Source organism: Moschus berezovskii, chromosome 9 (genome assembly GCF_049115385.1).
Source record: "Moschus berezovskii isolate FMDL1 chromosome 9, NW_MosBer_1.0, whole genome shotgun sequence".
Classification (NCBI taxonomy): Eukaryota; Metazoa; Chordata; class Mammalia; order Artiodactyla; family Moschidae; genus Moschus; species Moschus berezovskii.
This window is the reverse complement of record NC_142468.1, coordinates 59,066,140-59,086,937: the sequence shown is the minus strand read 5'-3', so window position 1 is coordinate 59,086,937 and position 20,798 is coordinate 59,066,140. Positions and strand designations below refer to the sequence as shown.

Here is a 20,798-nt window from a genome sequence, read left to right as displayed (position 1 = left end):
CTCTCATGCTCTCTACCTGTTTGTTGTTGTTTAGTCACTAAGCTGTGTCCAACTCTGTGACCCCATGGACTGTAGCACGCCAGGCTTCCCTGTCCTTCACTAGCTCCCAGAGTTTGCTCAAACTCATGTCTGTTGAGTAGGTGATGCCATCCAACCATCTCATCTATTGTCTCCTCCTCCTCCTGACATCAGGGTCTTTTTCCAGTTAGTTGGCTCTTTGCATCAGGTGGTCAAAGTATTGCACTTCAGCTTCAGCATCAGTCCTTCCAATGAATATTCAGGGTGGATTTCCTTTAGGATTGACTGGTTTGATCTCCTTGATGTCCAAGGGACTCTCAGGAGTCTTCTTCAGCTCCACAGTTCGAAAGTATCAATTCTTCAGTACTCAGCTTGCTTTATCTCCACCCATTTATCACACTGGCTCTCCAGAGGGTCCTAGAGGTAGAGGAGAGAAGAGGAGTCCTTTCACCTGCCCTGAGGGCTGAGCTCCTGGTCCAAGGCCATCCATCTCGGTTTACCGAGAGCTCAACTAGAGTGTTGGGTTCTGGCCGCACCTGGTGGCCCCAGCCTCTGCTCAGCCATTGATTTTGGGCAGCAGCAACATTTGGTAACTTGTCAGTTTCTCTGCCATCCCCTAACCGTGGCTACCTCAGAGGGGACCTCACACCCCAGGCACAGTGTGAGGACCTGGGGCAGAGCCCATCTCATATACTTCAGAAACCACGCTGCTGTGAGGTGGGAATTGCAGACAGCCCACAGAGCTTCCTATGCCGAACCCTGTCTACTGCCTGCCCAGGGACCAGCATGGCCTCCCCGCTTTCAGCTCCTTTCCCTATTCCATCCCTGGTTACCTGTGAGGTGTGTCAAGGCTAGACGGGTGGCAGGATCGTTGAGTCCTCCATTCCTGAAGAGTCTGCTGGTGGATCCATCCATGTTGGTTGCCTCCAGAGTACAGCAGGGGCTGGGTGTAGTCGGAGGGTCTGCCTTGGCCCATTGGTCATTTACAGCCATTTAGAGCCGACTGAGGACAGGCCATTGACTGACGTCATCGTGGCTACCTGTATAGTTCTGACCAAGCCGAGCACCCTCCGGGAGAAAGGGCAGGGCCTGACCCGAACCATGCCATTCTGTGAGAGTCCTGGAGTCTCTACCTCCTCTTTGTGGTTAGCTAGGAGGGATTGGGGGTAGGAGGAGACAGGGACGGCAGAGAATGAGATGGCTGGATGGCATCACCGACTCTGTGGACATGAGTTTGAGTGAACTTCAGGAGTTGGTGATGAACAGGGAGGCCTGGCGTGCTGTGGTTCATGGGGTTGCAAAGAGTCGGACACGACTAAGCGACTGAACTGAACTGAACCCTCCCTCTTCCCAAGTGAGTGATTTGTTTGTTTGTTTTAAGTTTGGGGTTTTAATTGGGAAAGATCTGGAGAAGTTTTCGGAATAGGACCTGAAACCAGTTTTGGGAACTTTTGTTGCTATCACAGCTGTGAAGAACTTCCACCCAGACTGGTCCCTGTTCTGATGTGTAGCTGTAGCTATATATGGGCACGACTTAGGATGGAGGGGTCCTACTGTGTTGGAGACAGGGCAGCTTCAAACTAGAATACAGGTTCTAGAAGCGTTTCCATCCCTGAACAGAGACCCTCTCCCGACAGGAGCATCCCTTTAGGGAACTCATCAGACTTCATCTGCCTCAGTCAGGTGGTGTACAGATGTGACAGGCTCAGTGCTCTGTGTTCAGGAGCATGGTGCCATGTTCAGTGGATTAACATTACACGGTTTAAGGGTTGGAGGTACTGATTTTGGAGCTAGGGGAAGGACATGGGATTCCCCTAGGACAACTCCTTGAATCTGTGGGGTGGTGTGTAGCTGTGGTGATACCTACAACCTTTGCCAGCTACAGGGTCAGGCAGTAGACGGGTATTGGCTGACCACACAGCAGAAGGAGGGACAGGGTGGGTGGATGGTACGGAGGGGAAGGGAGCCATGCCCAGAAGCTTGGTGCTGGAGCCCCTGTGAGCCTGTCTTTCTGAATTGCCTCTGAAAGCATGGTTCTCTGGCTCTGTCTGGAGCCAGATGGAAAGCAGGTCTGGCTCCTACTTCCAGCCAGCCTGGGAATACGGAGTCTGCATAGCACAGTTCATGCTACTTGGTTGGGTTCCCTAATGAGGTATAGAACAGGGCTTGCAGCAGCTGTGACCAGGTGTGTTCCCACGATGCGGAGCCTTCCGTTCTTGGGGCTAGAAATAGCTTGGACTATAAGGTCCAAAGCTTTATTTAGGCCGTCTTAGTTCCTCCCGCCCTAACTTCCCAGGCAACTTGGACTTGACCCCCAGCCTGGCCAATGGCTGGCCAGGCACCTAATTCCTGAGCTGGTTTCCTCACCTGTAAAATGGGCCTGTATTGCTCTGCCTGTTACATCAGAGACCCCTCAGGCTCACACTCCCATGGTAGGTGTGAAAGAAGTGGAAATTACAAAGTGCTGCCCAAAGTAGGGCCTTAGAGCCAGGCCCTGATTCGTGTGATTTGGGGCCGGAATTGTCAGAGGAAGGCACAGCACTGTAGAACAGTTCCCAAGCCTGTTCTTTTCCCCACCAGGTCGGGCTGTGGTGATTTTGGAGGTGTCCTAGGTGGGGCCTGCTGGAGGGAAGCCGGGCAGTGTTCTAGCTGGGAGCTGAGCAGCCCAGAGCTCCTTGGAGGACACGGGAGGCCCTGGGGTTCTGGGAGTGTATGTGTTTGTATCTGTTTGCTCTACTGTCTGGCTGTATCTGCTTGCTCTTTTCCCCGTGTCCTTGTTCAGCCCTTATAAGTCCTGGGTCTGCGGGCCATGTCACCACATTCCATCCACCTCTCGTCAAGTGGCCCCACTGAGAGGGACTTATTTCCCCTGGGAGGGGTAAGAGTGACCTACCAGAGCCAAGGCTAAGCACAGGACCTGGGCAGAACCAAGCCCCACCCCCCACATGTATAAAGAAGAAAAGGCCCAGGCCCCTGAGATCTCTGCAGGGGTGTATGGTGCCTGCTCTGAGGTTTCCATTTGGCAGCTGCAATATTGCCCCAGCAGAGAGACCCCTCTGAAACCCCCAGGGCCTGGCTTCCGGCATCCTGCTTTCTCACCCTCTCAACCTCTGTCCCCTTCTTTACTTGCTGTCTTGTGGGCAAAAAGGAAGGCGTAGGAGCCCTGAGCCCATGGAGGACAGTGCCGGAGCATCACTCAGAGACTCCATCACATTCTCCCCCTTCCCCGGTTTCTTAGAAAGTCAGGTGGTGAAGGGCCCTGAGTCTAGCCCACCCTTCCTCTCTATTGCTGAGGCAGTGGTAAAGGCCTTGAAGCCACTTGCCTGACCGCAGGGCTGGGACTTCAGTCAGGCTCTTTGATAGTTGGCTTGAGGCACTTTTTCTTTTGTTTCGGTGTCAGCTCTGTTGGCCGAGCAGGAAGCTGAGCCTGAGTCCTGTGTCTTGGTTCTCAGTGGATCTTTTCCCCTTGGAGAAGCCAGAGCTGACCTGGGCGTGATGCTGGGCAGTGGACGTTTGTAGCAGGAAAACTGCAAGCTTTATATGATGCAGTCTGAAGCTCATAACTCTCGTGATCTGGCTGGTAGGGGCGGTAGTGAGACACTGCAATGAGGTGCCCTGGGCTTCTGTTTGGACTCGGGGCTTCCTGAGGCTGGAGGGGCCCTGCTCTACTGCTAGCCCCTTCCCCACTGCACAAGGCTGCTCCCATTCAGCCGCTGAGAGTTGGCAGTCTGTCAGTCTTCCCTTTGACTTCCCTATATAACTGTTTAAGACTAACCATGGATCCTCCAGTGGAACCCCCGTGCTCCCCTAGTCATCCCTCTGCCCTCTTAGCTCAGACGCTGAAGGTCACTTGTTCTGGACACCTAAGGCTGACCCCCACTGGGGTCTGAGTGGGTTGGTGGTGTGAGATCAAGGTCTGCCAAAGAGCCTTGACTTGTGAGCTGGGCACCCAGGGACACTGGGGTACTTCTGATGTGCTCGGTGACTTGGAGCAACTCCCTGAATCTCAGCTAAAAATAAGGTTTCTTCCAGCTCAGATATTCTGCATTTCGGTTGCTGGAGAGGGCTGGGAGTTGGGGAAGGATGTGGGAGGGGCTTTCGAGAGGCTTGTTTTTCCCCTGTTTGGATTTCCCTCCTCCCCCACCCACTTCTGTAAGTGGTGTTTTCCATCCAGATGACACCAGGAGGGCTCCCTGTGCTAAGCAGCAAGCAGGCAGGGTTCAAAGCTAGCAAGATGTTTTGATGGAGTGGACAGTTGAAACAGTTCCTTTTCCGGACTGGATTCTAACTATCAGAGTTGCTAAAGGATTGCTGCAAGGAATCAGTTTTCAAAGAGCGTCTTTTATCTCTTTGGTGTGATGTTTCTATTGCCCAGAGTCAAGTTTCCTAGCCTTGTGAGGCAGAGATTTGCCTAGAAGGCACGAGTTCACGAGTTCTCTTCCAGTGAGTAGTGTTCCTGGTAGACCTCTGGGATTTATTGGGGGATGGGGGAAGGATGGGGGTGGCCCTGGTATTTTCTACCTCAGCATCTTTTGTGGACAAAGATCTGGGCCCCAATCAGGGGGTCCCCAGCGTCCAGGTTGCCGTCTTGGACAGTACAAGGCTGGGGTTTGGAAGGAGGCTGTGTTGTCTTTTGAGTTAAAGGATAAGGGGGTTTAATATCCAAGGACGAACGACTGTTTTGACAGCAGTGTTTACCCCTTTCATCTCTTGTAAAAGCTGGTGGGGACTTCCCTGGTGGTCCAGTGGTTAAGAATCTGCCTTCTAAAGCAGGGGACATGAGTTCGATCTCTGGTCAGGGAACTAAAATCCCACATGCTGTGGGGTAACTAAGCCCACAGACTGAAACTCGAGAGGAATCCACATGCTACAGCTGAGACCCAACAAAAGAAAGTGGTACATACAGAGCCCATCCTCTCAGCCACAATATCCCGCTGCTGCCCTTACCTGGGAAACTGAGTGTTTATGCTGCGAATGAAGGTGGAGCAGCCAGGCCCCAGCCTGGGCTGACTGAGTGTGGGGTCCCCCCAACTAGGGAGGGAGGACTTTGGGGAGTACCCTTGCGGACCTCACAGCCCTGTCCTATCCCACATGGGGGCTTTCCTCCTGCAAGGCCCCCCCATGTGGTCTGGGCCCTACGTGTGCCTCAAAATAAGTCTGATAGGACTCCCTGGTAGTCCAGGGGATAAGAATCCACCTGCCAAGGCAGGGGACACAGGTTCCATCCCTGGTCTGGGAAGATTGCATATGCCACAGAGCAACTAAGTCATGTACCACAGCCACTGAAGCCTGTGCACCCTAGAGCAGGTGCTCCATGACAGGAGCCACCACAGTAGGAAGCCTGTGCGCTGCAGCTGGAGAGCAGGCACCGCTTGCTGCAACTAGAGAAAGCCCATGCATGGTAACAAAGATCCAGCACAGGCTAAAAAGAAAAAGGCTGAGGGGGGATTCCCTGGTGGTCAACTGGTTAAGAATCCACCTTGGAATATAGAGGATGCAGGTTCAGTCCCTGATTGGGGGACTAAGATCCCACAGGCTTCAGAGGATCTAAGCCTGCATGTCACAGCTATTGAGCCCGGGCACTCTGGAGGCCACTCACCGCAACTGGAGAGTCTGTGCCCCCATGAGGAAACGAAGATCCTGCATGCCGCCAACTAAGACCCAATGCAGCCAAGATAATGATAAATAAATTAAAAAAAAAATTAGGCCGAGGGTGGAGGCCACCACTTCCTGTGCCTTCCTCCGCCCCTCCCCAGAGCATGGGAGGAGGGAGGAGCCGACCAGAGGTCATTGGGAGCTCCATGCACCCGAGGTCTGGCTCTAGCTGGAGGAAAAGGGCCCACGACCATACAGTGAAGACCCAGCCGACCCCAGGAAGTCTGCCCGCCAGCAATAGCCTGTGGGCTGGACTCCCTGGCTTCCGGCAGCCTGAGGGAAAGATAGGCAGTAGGGCTTGCTTGGATGAGCAGCCTCTGGAGCCCCCGTGCCAAGCTGGCTGGGGACACCATTGTGATGAAGGTCAGCCTGTTGCCTTAGGCAGGCCTGGTGCTGGCTGGGGCCTCCATTGAGTCTGCTTCTGACCGTCATGAGGGCCGCACACCGGGTCTGTGATGGTCCTGTGTGGGGACACCTCTGTGGCCAGATTCCTTGTCTGTGTTGAATTTGATGCTTCCAGCAGGTTCCTCAACATGTGTCTTCTTTCGCTGGCCTCTAAAGATTCCTCATCTTTTCTTTTTTGGCTGAGCTATGAAGGTTGTGGGATCTTTAGTTCCCTTACCAGGGTTCTAATCCTGGCCCACAGCGGTAAAGGCACCAAGTCCTAACCACTAGGCCATCAGGGGATTGCAAAGGATTCCCTATCTTTTCTCTGCCTCTCCCCAATCACTGCCTTCTCCACCCTGTTCCAAACTTGCCTTCTAACTGTGCCAAGGATGAGGCTGTGGTCCAGCATGATCTGCTGGTACTTACCATGAAAGTGACCATTTCAACAGGACTGTGGTTGCTTTCCATGTTTTGTGGCAAGAGAGGTATTCTCTTGGCTTGTGTGAATGCTTTTGGAGAGAGTGAGTGTATGGAAGGAGAAGGGCCCAGGTAAACAAGGCTGGTGCCTTCCAGCAGACTGGGATTGTGTGAGCAACCCCTTACACTTCCTCCAGTTACCCTAAGACATTTTTGTGTTGAAAGTGTTGGTCACTCAGTCGTGTCAGACTCTTTGTGACCCCATGGACTGTAGCCCACCAGACTCCTGTATCCATGGGATTCTCCAGGCAAGAATACTGGAGTATTCTTGGGTTGCCGTGTCCTCCTCCGGGGGATCTTCCCAGTTTAACCCAGGTCTCCCACGTTGCAGGCGGATTCTTGTGCCAGCTGAGCCACCTGGGAAGCCTTGTGGAGTAGGCTGTGGGTTCTTTGGTTAATCTTTCCATCTTTTATCAGTGGCAGTTGGTTCCTGACTCCTTGTCTGTGCTTGACGCTTTGCTGAATGTTGTGTCGCATTATCGTGAGGATGGCACTAGTGATTGGCATGGAGTGGTGGTCGCCAATGCTGGCCTGAGACAGGACTGTTGACCAGACCTTACAGAAGTAACTGCATGTGTCTGTCCCTGCCAAACCTAAGGATCCTGGCTGTGCCATTAGATTGCCTTCTCAGCTTCCTATTCTGAGCCTCAGTTTCATCATCTATAAAATGAGGATGTTGAACTAGCTGATCTCCACAGTGCCTCCCACCTTGGACATGAGCTCCCTGGGGAAGAGGAGCACTATAGAATCCAGCGACTGCCTAAGGTCGTCTCCCGTACATTCCTAGCCCCAGTCTGATCTGGGCCTGATCCAGCCTCACTGTTGTTGAGTTGCTAAGTCTTTTCCTTCTCTTTTGTGACCCTGTGGACTGTAGCCCACCAGACTCCTCTGTCCATGGGATTCTCCAGGCAAGAATACTGGAGTGGGTTGCTATGCCCTCCTCCAGGGGATCTTCCGGACCTAGGGATTGTACCCACATCTCCTGCATTGATAGGCGGATTCTTTATCACTGAGCCACGAGGGTAGCCCCCAGCCTCCTTAGACTTATAACTAAATGGCCTGCGGTACCTGATAGGTGAGGTTTTTGTGCAGGTAAATGCCGAGATTACAGGAGCCCTAAGTGAACAAGCATATTGTTCAGCCTCTCCTGTATGCTGGGCATAGAGTAAATAAAGTGTGCTCATCATCCTGGAAGGTAGATGATATCCATGTTGCACAGATAAGGAAACTGAGATTTGCAGCAGTGAAGTAGCTTTGCCAAGCCAAGCATAAAGCTGGGATGCAAACTCTGGTCTCTCTCACTAAAGCCTTTCCCATTTATGGCATCACTCTGCTACGCTCGGCCACATTCGTCTGTGGCTCTGAGTCCCTTCTTTGGAGGGACCGAGGGGTGTAGAGCTGGGGGAGGTCTCAGGTGTTGAGCCTGGCTCTAGCCACCTTGGAAGATAGGAAAGTTTTGAGACTTGTCTCCTGCCTGTGGGTTTTGGAGTCCAGGTGAGTGCAGACGGTAGGACCAGTAAAAGACCAGGGGGTCTTTCAGGGCCTTCGTAAGACTTGAAGGAAAGTGGGGTGAGGAAATAGAGGGATCTGAAGGGTGGATGCCCTTTAGTTAAGGAATGAGGAAGGGGCGGGCTGTGGGGCAGCATGAGCAGCTGCCAAGCAGTGGGTCTGTGTGGGTCTTTGTTGGGGACCTAGGGTCAGTGGGCTGGGGCAGGACCTGATGCAGTTGAAGCAGCACAGCGGGTAGGTGGGCTCTGGAAACTCTGTCGTCTCGACACGTGACTGGCCAGCCTGCTAAGCTCATGCTTCCTGTCACTGAAATTTTGCTGTCATCCTAAACAGGCCAGGGAAGGGCCTGGCTACTGGAAGGATGCATGGCAGCACCTGACCCATCCTTGGGGCTAATGAGGCTGCCCAGCCACTGCTCCCTCTTCCCCACAGCCAGATGAATGGCACGGATGGCTGAATCAGGGTTTCCTGGGTCTTACCCAGCTTTGCTCCAAGCTTTCATGAGCCCTTTCTGGGGCCTCAGTTTCCATGTCTGCAAACAGGGACAGACAGAGGGCACGTTATTTGCTGGGGTGTCCAGGGTCAAGTAAAAACCAAGGAAAGCATTCAGGTTGGCCTCCCAGCAAAGGGTCTGTGAACTGGCAGATGGAGGCCCACCACATAACCCATAGCGGCTTTGACCTTGGCTTGCTTCCTATGGGATGATGGCCCAGGTCAGGATGGGACCTGTATTGTAGCCTCTAGAACCTAAAAGATGAGAAGCAGAAGAAAAGAGTCATATAGCCCAGAGAAGGCTGGAAACCAGGATCTGAACTGGGAATGAGGGAAGGATCCCCCGTACTTACTCCCGTCTGCTTCCTCAAGCAGGAAACTTTGTGCTGAGAACTTTCTATTTTAGGGGGCCTCTGGGGAGGTCTGGCCAGAAAGGAGCCATTGGAGGAAGGATTTAAAATTAGCCGGGGTGAGATGGGTGGCCCCTGGGGAGAACTGAGGCAGAGGTTTCTGCTGTGAGGCAGCTCTGGTTCTGTGTCTTTGACCCAAAGTACGTTCCATCATCCTGGGAGGAGGAAACAGGGCCCTGACTGGCTTGTATACTTTCAGTCCATTCTCTAGGGTAGGCTGGGCTTTCCAGTCTGGCACCCCAGAGCAAGCATCATCTCTACCAGTGTGGGTGAGCAGTTGGGAGGGAGACCTGGGTTTTGAGTCCTTCATGAGTTTGAGTGAACTCCGGAAGTTGGTGATGGACAGGGAGGCCTGGCGTGCTGTGATTCATGGGGTCGCGGAGAGTCGGACACGACTGAGCGACTGAACTGAACTGAACTGAACCTTTTCAAAACAAGCTGCATGACCTGAGAGAGACACTTTTGCTTGGGGGTTTACATGTACATGAGAGGCCATTCATCACAGGGCAGAGGGGTGTCGAGAACAGCCGTCCTCTGGAGTCCAGGAGCTTGATCGAACCCTCCTGGAGCCTGGGCTGTCTGGTCTGTCCCAGATGTTTCTGGAACAGGGTGGTGCTCAGGAACTGTGTGTGCAGGGACACAGTGGCCAAGGACTGTGAGACACAGGGAAGCCTCACCCCCAGCCCAGGAGCAGAAGTGTGTGTGGTGAGGGAAGGCATCACTGAAGGGGACGGGGTGTCCTGACTGGCAGGGGATTCTGCTCAGTTTGCTTCTTGGCGGAAACTCATGTGAGAGAAGAAGCTGTCCTTAACCTGTTCTGTGAGCTGCGGGCTTGGAGCTACTCCTACCTCTGTTGTTGACGTGTGTGTCATTGGAGAGAGAGAATGTGTGTTGTGTGTAACTTTGCCTGACTGCTCTGGGCTCCTGGTTTACGCCATTGTCTCCAGAAAGGCTATTGCCTGGGTTCATCTCGTAGGCCGTCATCAGAGCACAGAAGTTCTTTGGTGCCTCTGGAGGGGATGTGGCACACTAAAGGCTTTCAAGAATAAACCACGTGACGGGTAGGTTGAGGCATGTGAAAGTGTTAGTCGCTCAGTGTCTTACTCTTTGCAACCCCATGGACTGTAGACTGGCAGGCTCCTCTGTCCATGGGATTTCTCAGGCAAGAATATTGGAGCGGGTTGCCATTTCCTTCTCCACAGGATCTTCCTGACCCAGGGATCAAACTCGGGTCTCCTGCATTGCAGGCAGATTCTTTACCATCTGAGCCATCAGGCATGTGAACTTGTTCTTAGTTGTCAGTGATGAGTTGAAGACTGACTTTTGGCTTCATGGTATGAGATGCGACTTGCACCAGGAGTTGAGGGAATTCCCTGGCAGTCCAACGGTTAGAACTCTTGAGATTTCACTATTGAGGGCAAGGGTTCGATCCCTGGTCAGGGAACTAAGGTCCCGAAAGCTATGCAGCCAAAAACAAAACAGGAGTCAAGTGTATTGGGAAGTTCTGCTCTTTCAGATTTTTCGTTACTCAGGAAAGCACAGTTTCAAGATGTTTTTAATAGATCTACACTCTGAAAAATCTCCTTCCCTTGTAATAATTATTGGCTGATCTGGTCTTGCTGGTTACATTTAACCAGCAGAGGTGAATTAAGAAAGTTTTCCTGCCAGTCCTCTCCTGGACTTCACCCACCGTTCAGGAGGTCAGGTTTGCCAAACCTGAGTCACGAGATGGGCACCTGGTGTCGAGACCCAGCTTCACCTACAGCTTGTAACTTTGTTGAGGGCAAGGCTTGAAACTTACACCATCCTCTGCCTCACTAGAAGCTGGCAAGATCCTACTCATTCTTCAAAGCCCAGCATCATTGTTCCATCTCTGACTCCTTCCCTAAGTTCCTTATTCAGTAAACATTTAGTACCAGCACCCTCCAGAGAACTGGGCAGAGAAGCAAGAACACAACACATTCCCGGCCACTGAAGAGCCTACATCTGGCTTAGAAAGCAGGAAGAGATGGATATGAACATGCTGGGCCCTCTGATGAAATCACTTAACCAGACAGAGCCTCTCTCCCCCAGGGGTCCATGGCATCTTCTGAAAAATATGTATGATTCTACCTTTGCTTTTCTTGGAGGTCAGAGACCATAGCTTTTTTCAAGCCTCAGAGGGGTCCGAGTCCTTGGTCTGTGCTCTTGTTAAACAGGGCTCTCCTTGGGGCTGTTTGGTGGTGGACGGTCTGCACAAAGGTGCTTGGCTCATGCTTGTTGTGACGCCAGCAGGATGAATCCAGAGAGAGGGGAGGGTCCAGAAAGGGTTCTGAAAGGTTAAATGCTGTCAGACTCTGGGTGCTTATTTGCCTCAGCCTCTAAAGGAGTCTCAGGAAATCCTGAATTCTTCTTTCAACCCTGGAAGGATTCCAGTTCGTTTCCTGAAGGAGAAGGCATCATCCTTGTTCTTCTGTAAGCCTGGTCCTCATCACCGTGGTCTCTTCCCCAGGTCCGGACGCTGTTCGTCAGTGGGCTCCCTGTGGATATTAAACCCAGAGAACTCTACCTGCTCTTCAGGCCGTTCAAAGTGAGTCTGGACCCAGCCACCCATGGGCAGAGCCTCGGATGGAGGAGAAGCATCAGGAATGAGTCCGGACCCGAGCTGGGCAGCAGGAGAACTATTAGAAACTGTGATCGCAGACCTGGCTCTCTTCCCCGGTTCGGCTGACTCACATGTGGCTTTTTGTCAATTGCTGAGCCCCTCTGAGCCTCTGTTTTCTCATCTGTAAAGTGGAGACAGTAGAACCTCAGTAGACTTTGCCAAATAAGGAATCTTTGAGATTCAGCATGGCATTTTCTATTTGCAGATAAGAAAACTTAAAAAGGGGAGGTCTGAGCTTCCAGATGACAGGCTAATGGAGCAAAGGGGAATTCCTGCACGAAAGGATGAATGCTGCCACGTGATGCCCGCCCCATGTGCTAGGCCGTGTGATGTGGGACTCTAGGGCTGAGGGCACTCAGCGGGGGGTGGAGATCTGGGTGGGTCGCCTTTGCTGGGGAGAAGAGAGTGAGCTGGGGAAAGGTGGGGCTGCAGGGTGGCTGGGGTAGCACAACAGAGGCGTCTGACCTTCCCTGTTATTGATCACCTCTCTCTGCAGGGGTATGAAGGGTCCCTGATCAAGCTCACATCAAGACAGGTAATTTCTCTCCAAGATTTTTCTTCCTCCAAGCCCCGACTGACTGCTGAGCTTGGACCTAAGCTGGTCTTGAAGCATCTAGCAGCTGAGACCTGCCCCCTGTCATCCTGGTCCTGTCCTGGGCTGATGAAAAAGTAGCCTCCTTTGTAAAAGGATGAAAAAGTAGACAGGTTCCCTCTCCTTACTGGTCAGCTCCTGGTCCCCACTCTCTGGCCCTTGAGAAACTATAGTGGGGCTGGAGGCTGAGAACCACGGAGGTGGTGGCTGTGCCCTGGCTCCTAGTGCCGGGAGTTCTAGGGCCCAGAGTCTGTAGGGGCCGTTTGTGGTCTGGACTGAACCTTGGCAGAATGAAGTTGGAAAAGTTTTGAACCTGTTGCCCCTTGATTGAACCTGGATCCTTCCCATGCCCTTGATACATCAGTGTTCCCTTCCTTGCTCGGCAAAACACTAACACTTAATTACCTGCATGCGTTAAACAATAACAGCAAAAGAGTGGGTGATGTTTCATGCAGTGGGATAACGCTGTATTGGCATCGTTTCACAGAAAGTGATACCTGGGTGGGAGAGTTTTGGTGCCTAAGACACTTTCCCTGTTCTTCCTATTGAACATCAGGAGGATATGGACAAGAGTTATATATATATATTTGTTTTGTATGCTTGAGGGGGAGATGGAGTGTTGGGAGAGATGCAAGGGTATTCTCTCTTTTTCCTACTAGCCTGTTGGTTTTGTGATCTTTGACAGCCGGGCAGGAGCAGAAGCAGCCAAGAACGCATTGAACGTGAGTAGACGGAGAACAGGCCTTTCTCCAACCCACAGGCTTCTAGACAGCGGGGTTTCTGTCGTGTCTTCTGCAAAGCTTCCTCCACTCCACCCCTAAGGAAAGGGTCCGCAGATGTACCTTCCCCAGCCGTCCTGGGGCAGAATCTTTGGCTTTACCATCTGTGCCAAATGCCACTCCTTACAAGGCCCAACCAGCATGAACTCTGTCTTGGCCTCTGTGTGGCTGAGTCTTTCAGGGTAGATCATGAGGTCTGCAGTGGACAGGCTGGGTCCCACAGAGTAAAGCCTTTCCCTTCCTCGTCTTCTCACAGGGTATTCGCTTTGATCCTGAGAACCCGCAGACCCTGAGGCTAGAGTTTGCCAAAGCCAACACCAAGATGGCCAAGAACAAGCTAATGGCTACACCAAATCCCACCAATGCTCACCCCACCCTCGGAACACACTTCATCGCACGGGACCCCTGTGAGTGGCACTCAGCGGTCGTCTGCTGCCTTCTACCTGGCAGAGCTGGGGGCCCTTGTGGATGAAGTTGCATGCAGAAGGCACCCCTGAGGGAGTGGATGCTCGCCCCCTTTTCCAGGAGCTTCTTGCACCCACCGTTACCCACGCCCACGGGTCCCAGGCTTCCTTCCAGCCCCATAGCCTTTGCTGCACCTGAGCCTGAGCTCCTGAGCTGTGGATTCTGCCTAGCTTCCTCGCAGCTTGCCCTGATCCTCTTGGTTGAGACGAACCCATCCGAGGGCTTCTTGAAGCAGACAGGATGGTTGCCAAGCCTGGCCAAGTTACTATGGTTTCTTTCCTAGAGTCTTGGTGTCCTTCGGGGAAGCTGAGAAGGGACCTCATGTTCAACGATAGTGTTGGGTTCCCTTCTCTGCTTGGAATGGGGTGGTTCAAGGCGGAGCCAGCATTCTGATGATGAGGCCTCTTGTCTCCACTGCAGATGACCTGATGGGGGCCGCTCTGATCCCCGCATCCCCCGAGGCCTGGGCCCCCTACCCTCTGTACACTACAGAGCTGACCCCAGCCATCTCACATACTGCGTTCACCTACCCAGCTGCCACTGCTGCCGCCGCTGCCCTGCATGCTCAGGTAAGCCTGGACGGGACAAGAAGGATGGGGGAGAAGGAAGGCTCTGAACTGGCCAGGCTCCATTCTTACCACGGCACTGCTCCTTGCTTGAGAGTACCTTGGGGTTTGGGATGTGGCAGGGGGCGGAGAGGGTGAGCTGTGAGGCCACGCTCAGGCTGCTGCCCACACGGAGGAGAGCGCCGCCATGGGTCCTCTCAGCACCCGTGGGCAGGCTGTGCCCTTTGTGCCAGCGGTGAGAGGGTGTGGTCACTGGGCCAGAAAGCTCTGAAAGATCTGTCTGGATTGTTTTGTTTTTTCTTACTCATCTGGAAAAATAAGAATAGTATTATCTGCCTCAGGTTGCTGTGAGAATTAAACGTTAAGACATGTGAGGGGCTAGAATTGCGCCTGGAGCCTCCGAGGTGCCCGTCGGTTGTTTGCTCTTGTGTTCACTGAGCCTGGAAACTCTGCAGGCTGGGCAGAAGATGCAGCCAGCGCTTCTGGGGTGGGGGGTACAGCTGGGCTGGGAGGGCTCTATGCTTGCCCAGTGCCAGGCCGGGTACCACGCCAGGTGGTCAGCTCTTGGCCATGCCTCGGTGCCACAGTGACAGGGCGCCGCCAGGCAGCACGGGAGGGCCGGGGTGTGTGGCGAGTGCACCTGGGCCTCATCAGCGCAGTGAGCTAGCTGAGGCTCGGGAAGAGCAGCTTGGCTGTTGAGAGGCAGGGACACCGGTCCTTGACCAGGGCAGTGGAAGGAGATGAGCAGCTCAAGGATATGAGAAGCCAGGATGGAGGGTTTGCAGAAACTGCAAGCTGAGATGGGAGGATTTGGGGGCCTGCTCATGGGAGGGCCAAGTGTGTGTCCCATCCTAGGCCTTTGAAGGATTCACCCAGCCCCAAGGTGGAGGGCTCAGATTCCCTGGCTGCTACCCTCACAAAGAGTCCCCGGGCCACGGCTGCTTGGATTGAACGAGGGCAGACTCGCTGTTGCACTTGGCAGTCTCCCCAGCTGTGTACCACAGACACTGGAACATTGATCTTGGAAGGGAGGCAGCAAGGCTCTTCCTCTCCTGGGCACTGTTTTGGGATTGACTGCAGACCAGCACTGTGGTGGGCACAGAGCCGTGAGTGAAGACAGTCCTCTGTGACCAGGCGGAGTGCAGAAGGTGGACGGTGCTCCCCACCAAGCGGTGGGGTGAGGGTGGGGGCTAACTGCAGGGGCCCCACGAGACCTCTGACCCCAGCCTTGCCACTCGTTGGCCGCCTGATCTTCGGCAGGTGACTGCACCTCTGGGCCCCTGTGTGGTCCTCATCTGTAACATGAGAGAGCAGGACCAGATTGGGTGGAGCCTTTCCGCCCCATCTGCTCTGAGATGCTAGGCCATGACCACATGAGGCAGGGTCTGGGAGCCAGGACAGTCAGAATGTCGGATTATTCAGGAGCAACATCGCTGCCCTTTTCAGGGTGGTGCCCCCAGCTGGATGGGAGTGGTGTGCTGTTCCCCGTCCCTAAGCTTCTGTGCAGCAGGACTATGTGCCGCCTCTTGTCTGCCTTTCCAGCCTCCCCCCACAACCCATACCCTGTGGCTGCCTCCGTCTAAGCCCTGTCTCTCTTTCAACACCTCTGTGACCTTGTGCAATTTTCTTGACCTCACTGTGTCTTCATTTCTTTGTGAAATGATGATAGTCGTAGCTCCTTTATAGGATGATTGGTAGCCTGTAAGCAGAGAGGGAGTGCTGATGGTTATTTAATATTTCTGGTGGCTCAGGTGGTAAAGGGTCTGCCTGCAACACAGGAGACCTTGGTTCGATCCCTGGGTCAGGAAGATCCCCTGGAGAAGGGAATGGCTACCCACTCCAGTATTCTTGCCTAGAGAATTCCATGAACAGAGGAACCTGGCGGGCCGCAGTCCATGGGGTGACAAAGAGCTGGACATGATTGAGCAACTAAGCACACATTTAATATCATTATCGTCTAATTCCCCCCAGGTCACCTCTGAGGCTAGAGGACTCTTTGTGCCTGAGCTCCTGTCACCTTGACCTCCCTGGGAATGGGATGAAGGCCACCTCAAAGGATGGTGGCTTTTTTCAGGAGGCAGCCTGATGATAAGTGATTGGATCAGGTGGTGACTGGTTCAGGCCCCGCTACCTGAGTTCTCTGGACAGCCGTGTCCTTGACAGTTAAACACACCATTAGGACCAAATGCAGTAAAAGGCCTGAAAGCATTTTCTTCCTTCCTTCCTCTCTCCCTTCCTCCCTTCCTGGCTGCATCGGGTCTATGTTGAGGTACACCGGGTCTCAAGAGCCCATGGGCTGGCTCCGTGGTTTGTGGCTTGCAGGCTTAGTTGCCCCACAGCATGTCAGATCTTAGTTCCCCAGTCAGGGACTGAACCCGTGTCCCCTGCATTGGGAGGCAGATTCTTAACCACTGGACCACCAGGGAAGTCGCTAAAAGCATCTTCTAAGTAGTAGCACTTTCTCTTTAACTTCAAGAGCCCCCTCCCTGCCGCCCCCCGCTCCGCCACAGTGCTGTCCCAGAGGTGGAGGTTGCAAACGCCTTCATGAAGGAAGTGGACACTAAGAAGATTATTCTGAACTCAGAGGATCAGTAGCCTGCGTTTTTCTGCCCCTGGGGGTAAGGAGGTGACTTGGAGAGGTGGCAGCAGCCAATAGACAAAATGGGATGAACACTGGTCCTTCCATTCTCTACGCCAAAATGTACATCCTGACCTCATGCCCTTTGCCAGTAGCTCAGCCTGAGCGAAACTGAACGGGGTCCTCGTGTCGTTGTGAGGACAAGACCTGCAGGAAGAAAGGGGATAAGCTAGATGGTTCAGGCCTGAATCTGTATTGGCATGAATGAGGCTGTCTTGTTGAACCTTGTGATCATCTTGATAGAAACGTCTCCTTTCAGAGGGTATGGGTGGCAGGCGCACGCTAGCGTCAGGCACATGAAGATGTTGGCCTAGAAGCAGGGTTCTGCATGTCCCCATGCACCCAGGTGGTTCCATTTTGACCTGAGGATATGGATCTTTCAGTGTGGCCCGTCTCCCCAACCCCCTTATACTGGCTCAGCCACTTACTGATGAGTTACACAACCCCCGCTGCCTCTCTTTTCTTATCTGTGTAATGGAGATGATAATAGCATCAACTTCACAGGGCTTTTCTGAGAATTAAATGAACTTAGTGTGTGAAACCTCTAAGAACAGCATCTGTCATGTGCCAGGTGCCTAAGCATTAAGCTGTTAGAGGTTTGCATTCATGAGAAGAAATAGATAGGGCTTTTTCTCTTTTCCCTTTGCTGTTCCCCAAAATATCAGCACTTTTAGTCCTTAGACTTGGTAGGTGGTTGGACACAGGAGTGTAAGTAAATCCACGGGTATGAACCTTTCACACAAATTATGTGTTTAATCAGTTTAGAACTAAAGTGTCGGGACATGCTTCCATATCAGTAAGTGTAGATCTGCATTCTGGCTGTCCTGCCATTGTGTAAGTGTGTCTAGCTCCCTGTCGATGGCAGGCAACTGAGGCTGAGGCTGTTCACACTTTTCTTTTTTGCCCTGATAGGCTGTGCTGTCATGGATGCCCTTGTTCACACCTCTCTGGACACCTGTCCTGCTTGTTTTCCTTATCATAAGTTTCCTAGAACTTTCACAGGGTCCAAGTGTAGACTTGCCAGTCTGGGTTAAGGAAGACTGGGTACTGTTGAATTTGGCTGCACCACGTGGCATGCAGGATCTTAGCTCTCAAACCACGGATCGAACCCATGCCCCCTGCAGTGGGAGCTTGGAGTCTTAACCACTGGGCCACCAGGGAAGTCCCAAAATTGGCCTTTGTGATGAGCGAGGCTTCTGTATCTGTTGGCCGTTCCTATTTCTTCTCATGCAGATTCATCCATTCGCCCACATTTTGGTGTATCTTCTCCGTCAGTCCCAGGTTTGAGGGTGGACTGAGTGTGTGCCCTCAATTCCTTTGGTTGCTGCTCCTCTTGGAGCTGTAGGCATTCTGGATGCCCATGGCCTGTCCCTGTGGGATGGCCACGTGGGACTCCCAAGCCGCCACTGTGAATGACTGGAGGCCCTGAGAGAGGCACCAGCCGCTCGCTCCCTGCTGAGCTGACCATGATCCCTGAGCCTGAGCAGGGGCCGGAAGGGATCGTGCTTTTTGAGGGACCTGGACCACCAGCCTCTCCTAGGCATCTGAGGAAAGTGGAAGCACAACGCTTCAAGGACATTCTGTCCACTTCAGTGGCACGACCATCCCGAGCTCAGAAATGAGGGCTACAACCATGCTGAGCTCAGAAATGAGGGCTTTCCTCTACTTCCTCCCCAAGGAGGTGGCAGCTGTCTCTGGCTCTGGAGTGCGGGGCGCAGCACCTAGTGGAGAGGGATAGGCTGGATGAGGCAGGCTTGCTGCAGGGGCCCCTCAGCAGCCGCTGGGGGAGGAGGCTGGGTTGGAGGCCTCCAGGGTCCCTCCCACTCTCACCTGACACTCTCCCTGCTCCAGCACTGCAGGGCACCCAGCCTGCCTTGAGCTTCCTTGATGAGGGGCTGCTCCAGCCTGAGGCTTGGTGAAGGGCGGTGGTCTGGGCCCACTAGGGCTTCCCCGAGCTGGACTGGCCGCAGGCTTGTCCTGTGGCAGCGGTGCTGGTTTCCTCATCATCCCTCTATTGGGGAATTAGTTCTGGTGTCCAGCTGGGCTTCCAGCTGGGAGGGCAGCCCACAGCTCAGCAAAGGGGAGGAGAGGCTTCCTCCTACTCAGCTGTCAGCCAGGAAGGGAGGGGAGTGCTTCCAGATGTTTAAAAGACATGAAAGAAAATAAGGTGGCCTCTGAGGCTGGATGCCTCCACAAGGCTCTTGACCCTGTTCATGTGATGTGGGTCCTAATCCAGGTGGTCCTGGCAGGTCGGGGTCAGCCGTGTGCTGGCAACATCGGTGCCCCATCCTCGGAGCCCAGAGTGTCCTTCTGGCCTTGGGCAGGTGGCCGGGGACGCAGTTGTGCCATGTGCCGAGTGTCCTGGCATCTCAGAGGAACCAGCGCCGACTTCCTGCTGAGCATGGGGTGGTCCTGAGCTGTAGAGAACAGCACCTGGAATTCTGAGGGGGCACAGCAGCAAGTTCTCAGCCGCCAGGTAGCCTGGCATTGCTTGATGTCTTCTCTGCTTATGGCAGCAGGGGCTCCCAGCAGCCAAGTGGGTGCCGGGTCCTACTGTCCAGTTTTTTGAGGGTGATCTCTGTGCCCAGCTACTACTCAGTTTCCTCATCAAGGGCTCTCCTGAGCCATCCCTCTCTTTCCTAAGAGAAGCCTGGCTCCCTTCTTTGAGCTCTCCTCCCCCGACCCCTGACTTGGGGCCCTGTGATGCCCCACCCTCCCAGGTAGCCAGGGGCAAACATGCTGTCTGTGACTGGGGCAGGCAGCCTCCTCGCGATCTTGGCTTGGCCCCTAGCACAGCTCACGATCCAGACTCCCGGCCCTCGGAGAAGGGAGTACCTTTCGTTTCCTGGCCTATCTCTGGGAATCCCACTTTGGGGCCACTGCTCCGTGGGGCCTTCTGACAAATCCAGGGTTGAGGTGGCTGCCAGGCCCCTCCTGGCAGGCCCAGCTGGTAGGTTTCAAATCCCTAAAGTTAGGAGTCTTGTAATTGAGAAGAATGGGCTTCCCTGGTGGCGCAGTGGTAAAGAACTTGCCTGCCGGTGCAGGAGATGTGGGTTCAATCCCCAGATGTGGAAGATCCCCTAGATAAGGAACTGGCAACCCACTCCAGTATTCTTGCCTGGGAAATCCCGTAGACAGAGGGGCCTGGTGGGCTGTAGTCCATGGGGTCACAAGAGTTGGACACACTGAGTGGCTAAAGAACAATAATGGAGGGGACAGGATGGGCGGTGGATGGGTGTGGAAGCCCCAGCTGGGTCACGACTGTGCCTTCCTTGACTCCTACAAGGCCAGGACCAACATCTGGGGGTCCTACCACTTGGAGGCCACATAGACTCCGGTTTCTAACGAGTGTTTGTATTCTGTCACACCTGATCCTTGTGGACACCCTGTGACTTTGCTGTTGTTCAGTCCGTCAGTGGCATTCGACTCTGCCACCGCATGGACTGCAACACACCAGGCTTCCCTGTCCTCCACTGTCTCCTGGAGTTTACTCAAGTTCAGTCACACCCTGTGACTTAATCATGTCTGTTCTGGAGCTGTGAGGACACTGGGACTCAAAGAAGTTGAGAGAAAATGTGTTAGGTCCCTTCCTTGATGTTAGGAGTCCCACACTCTCCTGGTTAAGGGGGATGGGTGGACTGGGCCCTGCGCACCCGCCACCCTCCGCCGGCTGCCAGGACTCCTCCCACCACTGCCAGACTCAGTGGAGGAGCGTGAACAGCTTTGTAACCGTCCTCTCATCTGAACCTCCATCCTGTAGAGGAGGCAGGTCAGAAGGCACTCTCCCATTTTGGGGATGAGGAAACTGACACCCAGCAGTGAGTAACTGGCCTGACTCCGCTATCAGAGGCAGCGCCAGGACGCGGACAGGGGCACAGAAGGCCACGTTTCTCAGGCTCCCCATTGAGCGAAGGGACTGCTCAGCCAGCTCCTAACCTTGGCTTCTCTTACAGGTGCGCTGGTACCCTTCCTCTGATACCACCCAGCCAGGATGGAAATATCGGCAGTTCTGTTAGTTCTTCAGTAAGTGCTGGCTCTGAGACCAGGACAGAGAGCCTCCCAGAGCCCGGCTCCTGCAGGGCCATGGCTCCTGGGGGCTCGCTGGTGCTCACGCGACCTGAGCTTGCACTGGGGGCGCTCTGGCACTCTCCCCGCTCCCCCAACCC

At 53.8% G+C, this 20,798-nt stretch overlaps 1 protein-coding gene across 2 annotated transcripts in view; it reads left to right on the top strand.

The window, feature by feature from the left end:
• RBPMS2 (RNA binding protein, mRNA processing factor 2) overlaps positions 1-20,798 on the top strand; it is a 37,342-nt gene that overhangs the window by 4,778 nt on the left and 11,766 nt on the right. Inside the window, exons 2-7 of one of the 2 annotated variants that reach the window (XM_055436857.2) lie at positions 11,440-11,517; positions 12,089-12,127; positions 12,844-12,906; positions 13,220-13,370; positions 13,849-13,997; positions 20,586-20,655. In XM_055436857.2, the coding sequence (XP_055292832.1) occupies positions 11,440-11,517; positions 12,089-12,127; positions 12,844-12,906; positions 13,220-13,370; positions 13,849-13,997; positions 20,586-20,648 (543 nt within the window). In that variant the 3' untranslated portion in view covers positions 20,649-20,655. The remainder of the gene's footprint in view (positions 1-11,439; positions 11,518-12,088; positions 12,128-12,843; positions 12,907-13,219; positions 13,371-13,848; positions 13,998-20,585; positions 20,656-20,798) is intronic. The other variant, XM_055436856.2, reaches the window with a different exon arrangement.